We start from the raw sequence: 10000 nt of genomic DNA on the forward strand, positions 1-10000 counted from the left end.
ATTATAGTACTTCTTATCTTACTTATTTCCATAGAACCTACTTTTCTTAATTATTATTATAGTACTTACTTATCTTACTTTTTTCTATAGTACCTACTTATCTGAATTATTATTATAGTACTTACTTATCTTAATTATTATTATAGTACTTAAGTATATTAATTATTTTATAGTACTTACTTATCTTAATTATTATAGTACTTATGTATCCTACTTATCTTACTTATTTCCATAGTACTTACTTTCTGAATTACTATTATAGTACTTACTTATCTTAACTATTATTATAGTACTTACTCATTTTACTTATTTCCATAGTACTTACTTATCTTAACTATTATCATAGTACTTACTCATTTTACTTATTTCCATAGTACTTACTTATCTTAACTATTATTATTATTATAGTATGTATTTGTCTTACTTATTTCCATAGTACTTACTTAACTTCATTATTATTATAGTACTTACTTAACTTCATTATTATTATAGTACTTAATTATCTTAACTATTATTTTAGCACTTACTTATCTTATCTATTATTAAAGTACTTACTTATCTTACCTATTATTATAGTACTTACTTATCTTACTTATTTCCATAGTACTTACTTATCTGAATTATTATTATAGTACTTACTTATCTTACTTTTTTCTATAGTACCTACTTATCTGAATTATTATTATAGTACTTACTTATCTTACTTTTTTACATAGTACTTATTTGAAATATTATTATAGTACTTACTTATCTTAACTGTTATAATAGTACTTACTTATCTTAATGATTATTATAGTACTTAATTATATTAATTATTATTATAGTACTTACTTATCTTAACTATTATTATAGTACTTACTTATCTTACTTATTTTACTTATTTCCATAGTACTTACTTTCTGAATTACTATCATAGTACTTACTTATCTTAACTATTATTGCAGTACTTACTCATTTTACTTATTTCCATAGTACTTACTTAACTTCATTATTATTATAGTACTCACTTATCTTACATATTATTATAGTACTTGCTTATCTTACTTTTTCTCATAGTACCTATCTGAAATATTATTATAGTACTTACTTATTTTAACTCTTATAATAGTACTTACTTATCTGACTTACTATTATAGTACTTACTTATCTGACTTACTATTATAGTACTTACTTATCTTAACTATTATTATTATTGTTTGTGAAAGTACTATGTGTGTGTGTGTGTGAAAGTACTATGTAAAAGTACTATGTGAAAGTACTATGTGAAAGTACTATGTGTGTGTGTGAAAGTACTATGTGAAAGTAGTATGAGAAAGTACTATGTGAAAGTACTATGTGTGTGTGTGAAAGTACTATGAAAGTACTATGTGTGTGTGTGAAAGTACTATGTGAAAGTACTATGTGTGTTTGTAAAAGTACTATGTGAAAGTACTATGTGAAAGTACTATGTGTGTGTGTGAAAGTACTATGTGAAAGTACTATGTCATGGGGAGTAAAGTAGTATTGTGTGTACTTGCAGCTGCACACGGACATGGACCGAGGGGACGGACACACCAAGTACCGCCTGGAGGGCGAGGGGGCGGGGTCAGTGTTTGTCATCGATGGCGATACAGGAAACATCCACGTGACCAAGTCTCTGGACCGCGAGGAGAAGGACCGCTATCGTCTGGTCGCCACGGCGACCGACCGCCTGACGGGCCGAGCGCTGGAACCTTCCTCCCAGTTCGTCATCCGCGTGCAGGACATCAACGACAACCCGCCCGTCTTCCCACACCCGCCCTACAGCGCCACCGTGCCCGAGATGGCACACATAGGTACTACACATACTCTAGGTACTACTTATACATAGGTACTGCACATACTCCAGGTACTACATATACTGTAGGTACTACATGAAGGTACTACACATAGGTACTGCACCTAGTCTAGGTACTACTCATAGATACTACACATAGGTACTGCACCTAGTCTAGGTACTACTTATAGATACTACACATAGGTACTACTCATAGATATTACATATAGGTACTGCACATAGGTACTACTTATATATACTACATAAAGGTACTACTCATAGATACTACATATAGGTACTGCACATAGGTACTACTTATATATACTACATAAAGGTACTACTCATAGATACTCCATATAGGTACTGCACCTAGTCTAGGTACTACACATAGGTACTCCTTATAGATACTACATATAGGTACTGCACCTAATCTAGGTACTACACATAGGTACTACTCATAGATAGGTACTTCACAGCCATTTATCAACAACACCCAGAAACGCTTCGCTGGGCCCGAGCTCTTCTAAGATACTAAGTACATAAAAAGTATGTCGTATAAATGTATGTAGTACAAAAGTGTATGTAGTACATAAGTGTTTGCAGTATAAATGTATGTAGTACATAAAAGTATGTAGTACATAGTGTATGCAGTATAAGTGTATGTAGTACACAAGTGTATGTAGTACATAAGTGTATGTAATATAAGTGTATGTAGTACATAAGTGTATGTAGTACATACAATTATGTAGTATAAATGTATGTAGTATATATGTATGTAGTACATACATGTATGTAGTATAAATGTATGTAGAACATACAAGTATGTATCAATCAATCAATCAATCAATGTTTATTTATATAGCCCTAAATCACAAGTGTCTCAAAGGGCTGCACAAGCCACAACGACATCCTCGGTATAGCCCACATAAGGGCAAGGAAAAACTCACCCCAGTGGGACGTCGATGTGAATGACTATGAGAAACCTTGGAGAGGACCGCATATGTGGGTAACCCCCCCCCCCCTCTAGGGAGACCGAATGCAATGGATGTCGAGTGGGTCTAACATAATATTGTGAGAGTCCAGTCCATAGTGGATCCAGCATAACAGTAAGAGTCCAGTCCACAGTGGGGTCAGCAGGAAACCATCCCGAGCGGAGACGGGTCAGCAGCGCAGAGATGTTCCCAACCGATATACAGGCGAGCGGTCCACCCCGGGTCCCGACCCCGGACAGCCAGCACCCCATCCATGGCCACCGGATCTGTGTGTCTCCCCTTCCACAAGGGATAGGGGGGAGCAGAGGAGAAAAGAAAAGAAACGGCAGATCAACTGGTCTAAAAAAAGGGGGGCTATTCAAAGGCTAGAGTATACAAATGAGTTTTGAGATGGGACTTAAATGTTTCTACTGAGGTAGCATCTCTAATTGTTACCGGGAGGGCATTCCATAGTACTGGAGCCCGAATAGAAAACGCTCTACAGCCCGCAGACTTTTTTTGGGCTCTGGGAATCACTAATAAGCCGGAGTTCTTTGAACGCAGATTTCTTGCCGGGACATATGGTACAATACAATCGGCAAGATAGGACGGAGCTAGACCGTGTAGTATTTTATACGTAAGTAGTAAAACCTTAAAGTCGCATCTTAAGTGCACAGGAAGCCAGTGCAGGTGAGCCAGTATAGGCGTAATATGATCAAACTTTCTTGTTCTTGTCAAAAGTCTAGCAGCCGCATTTTGTACCAACTGTAATCTTTTAATGCTAGACATAGGGAGACCCGAAAATAATACGTTACAGTAATCGAGACGAGACGTAACGAACGCATGAATAATGATCTCAGCGTCGCTAGTGGACAAAATGGAACGAATTTTAGCGATATTACGGAGATGAAAGAAGGCCGTTTTAGTAACACTCTTAATGTGTGACTCAAAGGAGAGAGTTGGGTGGAAGATAATACCCAGATTCTTTACTGAGTCGCTTTGTGTAATTGTTTGGTTGTCAAATGTTAAGGTGGTATTATCAAATAAATGTCGGTGTTTAGCAGGACCGATAATCAGCATTTCCGTTTTCTTAGTGTTGAGTTGCAAGAAGTTAGCGGACATCCATTGTTTAATTTCATTAAGACACGCCTCCAGCTGACTACAATCCGGCGTGTTGGTCAGCTTTAGGGGCATGTAGAGTTGGCTGTCATCAGCATAGCAATGAAAGCTAACACCGTATTTGCGTATGATGTCGCCTAGCGGCAACATGTAAATACTAAAGAATGCAGGGCCAAGAACCGAACCTTGGGGGACTCCGCACGTTACCTTAACATAGTCCGAGGTCACATTGTTATGGGAGACGCACTGCATCCTGTCAGTAAGATAAGAGTTAAACCACGACAAGGCTAAGTCTGACATACCAATACGTGTTTTGATACGCTCTAATAAAATATTATGATCGACGGTATCGAAAGCAGCGCTAAGATCAAGAAGCAGCAACATAGATGACGCATCAGAATCCATCGTTAGCAGTAGATCATTAGTCATTTTTGCGAGGGCTGTCTCCGTAGAGTGATTTGCCCTGAAACCGGATTGAAAAGGTTCACAGAGATTGTTAGACATTAAGTGTTCATTTAGCTGCTGTGCGACAATTTTTTCGAGGATTTTCGAGATAAACGGAAGGTGGGACACCGGCCGATAGTTTACCATGAGGTCAGGATCGAGGTTAGGTCTTTTGAGCAAAGGATGAATAACCACTTTTTTGAATGCTAGTGGAACAGTGCCAGAGGAAAGTGATAAGTTTATAATATTTAGCACTGATGGACCTAATAATACAAAAAGCTCCTTAATAAGTTTCCCAGGAAATGGGTCAAGTAAACATGTTGTTTGTTTTGTCCCATTGACACATCTTAACAATTCCTCTAGTGTTATTTCATCAAAGAGACAGAAACTATTTTGGAGGGCGGTATCCTTCGTAGATACAGTCGTATCTGTGTTAATAGAACCCAGTTGTAGCTGCGATGCATTGTCTTTAATCTCCTTTCTAATGAGTTCAATTTTCTTATTAAAGAAATTCATAAAATCATCTGCCGAGTGGGTGGAGCTACTGGGAGGAGTCCCTTGTTGGGTTAGCGATGCTACTGTACTAAACAAAAATTTCGGATCATTTTTGTTGAGGTGGATGAGATTTGAGTAATATTTAGCTTTAGCTAGGGTAAGCATGTGTTTATAAGTTATTAAACTATCACTCCATGCTTGATGGAAAACCTCAAGTTTAGTAGCGCGCCATTTGCGTTCCAGCTTTCTACATGATAATTTATGGGCTCTGGTTTCTTCTGTAAACCATGGGGTGCGCCTTTTAGGGGCTCTTTTAAGCTTTAGCGGTGCTATACTATCAATGGTGTCGCGCAGGGCGTCGTTAAAGTTGTTAGTGAGGTTATCAATAGAGCCGACATAATTTGGGAATGGTGCCATTACCGAAGGCAGTAGGCCAGCAAGAGTCATCGTTGTGGCAGCATTAATGTTGCGGCTGCTATAGTAGTTATTATTATTAGTTTGTTGACAATGAGTCAGAACTTCAAATTTTATAAGGTAATGATCGGACATTACTTTAGTATACGGGAGTATCGTAACTTTGGAGGTGGTGACACCCCTGACCAGCACTAGATCTATCGTATTTCCGTTGCGATGCGTAGGTTCATTTATTATTTGTGTAAGACCACAGCTATCAATTATAGTCTGGAGCGCCATGCACTGAGGGTCCGATGGGGTATTCATATGGATATTAAAGTCCCCCATTATGATTATATTGTCGGCGTGCGTCACTAAATCAGCAACGAACTCTGAAAATTCACTGATGAAGTCCGAATTGGGTCCTGGGGGGGCGGTAGATAACAGCCAGGTGGAGAGGCAGCGGTGTGACAAACCTCATAGTAAGCATCTCAAACGAGTTATATTTATTATTTAGGTTCGGGGTAAGATTAAAGTTTTGATTGTGTATGAGTGCAACTCCCCCACCCCTTTTAATGGGACGGGCAATATGCGCTCCCGCATAGCCAGGAGGAGACGCCTCACCCAGCGCAAAGAAATCGTCTGGTTTGAGCCAGGTCTCGGCGAGACCAATAACGTCAAGATTATTGTCTCTAATGACCTCATTAACTAATAGCGTTTTGGAAGATAATGATCTTATGTTTAAGAAGCCCATATTATAGGTAGTGGGCTGTTTTGAGGAGTTTTTGTTGAAATTATCCGTAGTAGCAATATTAATAATGTTGTGTTTATTATGTGTAGTGCACTTTAAATAATTTCGACCATATCTAGGAATTGATATGACGGGAATTTTCCGATTGTTTGCTTGATGTTGTGATAAACCGAACGCATCATAACTTGCCACCTCAGTAGAGTGCATGTCTACTTCTGACACAGAAAAAACATTTTTTGAGTTGTGTATTGTTCTAAAATAGTTGCTATGTGTGCAGGTATTATCCAGCCTGGCGCTGGCTAGTTCTATTTTAACAAACTTCTCACCCGGACTAGCGCTTCTTTGAGGATTAGCCTTTCGCTTGGTTGTTAGCCCTGCTCGGCATCCCCGCTTCTGCTTCCGCTCACACCGCTTACGTGTCTTCCGTTGACGGTCCCCGCTGGCACTTAACTAAACTTAATGTAGTACATAGTGTATGAAGTATAAGTGTATGTAGTACACAAGTGTATGTAGTACATAAGTGTATGTAATATAAGTGTATGTAGTACATAAGTGTATGTAGTACATACAATTATGTACCGGTAGTATAAATGTATGTAGTACATAAATGTATGTAGTATAAATGTATGTAGTACATAAATGTATGTAGTATAAATGTATGTAGAACATACAAGTATGTAGTACATAGTGTATGAAGTATAAGTGTATGTAGTACACAAGTGTATGTAGTACATACGTGTATGTAGTATAAGTGTACCGGTATGTAGTACATACTGTAAGTATATGTAGTATAAGTGTATGTAGTACATAAGTGTATGTAGTATAAGTGTATTTAGTACATAAGTGTATGTAGTACATAGGTGTATGTAGTATAAGTGTATGGAGTACATACTGTAAGTGTATGTAGTACATAAGTGTATGTAGTATAAGTGTATGTAGTATAAGTATAAGTATGCAGTAAATAAGTGTCAGTAACATATGGATAAAAGCAAAGATGATCCTTTAATCTTTCCATCAGCATATTTATGTTTCACTTTCATGTGACCTCTGACCCCTCCATGCGTGTTCAGGCACATCCATCATCCTATTGACCTCTGACCCCTCCATGCGTGTGCAGGCACGTCCATCATCCAAGTGACCGCCACAGACGCCGATGATGCAACGTATGGAAACAGCGCTCAGCTGGTCTACACCATCACTGAAGGACACAACTACTTCTCTATGGACCCTCAGACAGGTGGGTATGACACCACATGACACCACATGACACCACATGACACCACATGACATCACATGACATCACATGACATCACATGACACCACATGACACCACATGACACCACATGACACCACATGACATCACATGACACCACATGACATCATATGACACCACATGACACCACATGACATCACATGACACCACATGACACCACATGACATCACATGACACCACATGACACCACATGACATCACATGACACCACATGACACCACATGACATCACATGACACCACATGACACCACATGACACCACATGACACCACATGACATCACATGACATTACATGACACCACATGACATGACATCACATGACATCACATGACACCACATGACACCACATGACATCACATGACACCACATGACACCACATGACACCACATGACATCACATGACACCACATGACACCACATGACATCACATGACACCACATGACACCACATGACATCACATGACACCACATGACACCACATGACACCACATGACATCACATGACATTACATGACACCACATGACATGACATCACATGACACCACATGACATCACATGACATCACATGACACCACATGACATCACATGACACCACATGACACCACATGACATCACATGACATCACATGACATCACATGACATCACATGACACCACATGACATCACATGACATCACATGACACCACATGACACCACATGACATCACATGACATCACATGACATCACATGACATCACATGACATCACATGACACCACATGACACCACATGACATCACATGACATCACATGACACCACATGACATCACATGACACCACATGACATCACATGACAGCACATGACATCACATGACATCACATGACACCACATGACACCACATGACATCACATGACACCACATGACATGACACCACATGACATCACATGACACCACATGACATCACATGACACCACATGACACCACATGACACCACATGACATCACATGACACCACATGACATCACATGACACCACATGACATCACATGACATCACATGACACCACATGACACCACATGACACCACATGACACCACATGACATCATATGACATCACATGACACCACATGACACCACATGACATCACATGACACCACATGACACCACATGACATCACATGACATCACATGACACCACATGACATCACATAACATTACATGACACCACATGACATGACATCACATGACACCACATGACATCACATGACATCACATGACACCACATGACATCACATGACATCACATGACATCACATGACACCACATGACATCACATGACATCACATGACACCACATGACACCACATGACATCACATGACACCACATGACACCACATGACACCACATGACATCACATGACATCACATGACATCACATGACACCACATGACATCACATGACATCACATGACACCACATGACACCACATGACACCACATGACACCACATGACATCATATGACATCACATGACACCACATGACACCACATGACATCACATGACACCACATGACACCACATGACATCACATGACATCACATGACACCACATGACATCACATGACACCACATGACATCACATGACAGCACATGACATCACATGACACCACATGACACCACATGACATCACATGACACCACATGACACCACATGACATCACATGACACCACATGACATGACACCACATGACATCACATGACACCACATGACATCACATGACACCACATGACACCACATGACACCACATGACATCACATGACACCACATGACACCACATGACACCACATGACATCACATGACACCACATGACATCACATGGCATCACATGACACTACATGACACCACATGACATCACATGACATCACATGACACCACATGACACCACATGACATCACATGACACCACATGACATCACATGGCATCACATGACACCACATGACACCACATGACATCACATGACACTACATTGGTCTGCTACGTGACATCACTTCCTGTGGTCCGGCTGGTGGTCCAGGTGTCCTGAGGACCGCCGTGGCCAACATGGACCGGGAGACTCAGGAGGACTACGTGCTGGTGGTCCAGGCCAAGGACATGGGGGGCCACCAGGGGGGGCTGTCGGGGACCACCACCGTCACTGTGACGCTCAGCGACGTCAACGACAACCCGCCACACTTCAGGCGCAGTAAGTGGACGCCTCTGATGATGTCACTGTGACATCATCGCTCATGTTGTCTATGGGCGGAGCTTGTTCTGTGCTGCTCTGTGATTGGCCAGACTCTCACAGGCAAACAATCTATGGAACTGAAATCTAAATTAGAATACATTTAATCATTTGTGACCAACAATATCTTCATATTTAGACATACTGTATCGGTACAGAATATAATACCATACATGTTTGACGCTGATATCGATGATTCACACAGGTATCAGATCATAACAGCTGACGTAATAGTCACAGATATCTGGATATTTGATGTCGTGATAATGTATCGTCAAGGTTGCAGTATCTGGATCATTGAAGCATGAGTAGTGATGCTGTATCGGGGACATAACGATACCGTACACCACAACAGTGATATTTAACGCACATCTACTAATGCAGTATCGTAAAAGATGACTATATGATCTCTTGCGGTGTGTTTATCTGCTCATAAAGAAGACGATAAAGTACATTGCAGTATCCATCTTTGATGCCAGATTTATCTATAGTGTATCAATAGAGTACATCTCCGTACA

At 40.1% G+C, this 10000-nt stretch overlaps 1 protein-coding gene across 1 annotated transcript in view; it reads left to right on the top strand.

The window, feature by feature from the left end:
* LOC133618062 (cadherin-24-like) overlaps nt 1–10000 on the top strand; it is a 40702-nt gene that overhangs the window by 2113 nt on the left and 28589 nt on the right. The window contains exons 2-4 of the mRNA XM_061978527.2: nt 1520–1814; nt 7086–7205; nt 9276–9443. Of these exons, the coding sequence (XP_061834511.2) occupies nt 1520–1814; nt 7086–7205; nt 9276–9443 (583 nt within the window). The remainder of the gene's footprint in view (nt 1–1519; nt 1815–7085; nt 7206–9275; nt 9444–10000) is intronic.

The sequence above is a fragment of the Nerophis lumbriciformis genome, linkage group LG18, assembly GCF_033978685.3.
Source record: "Nerophis lumbriciformis linkage group LG18, RoL_Nlum_v2.1, whole genome shotgun sequence".
NCBI classification, from domain to species: Eukaryota; Metazoa; Chordata; class Actinopteri; order Syngnathiformes; family Syngnathidae; genus Nerophis; species Nerophis lumbriciformis.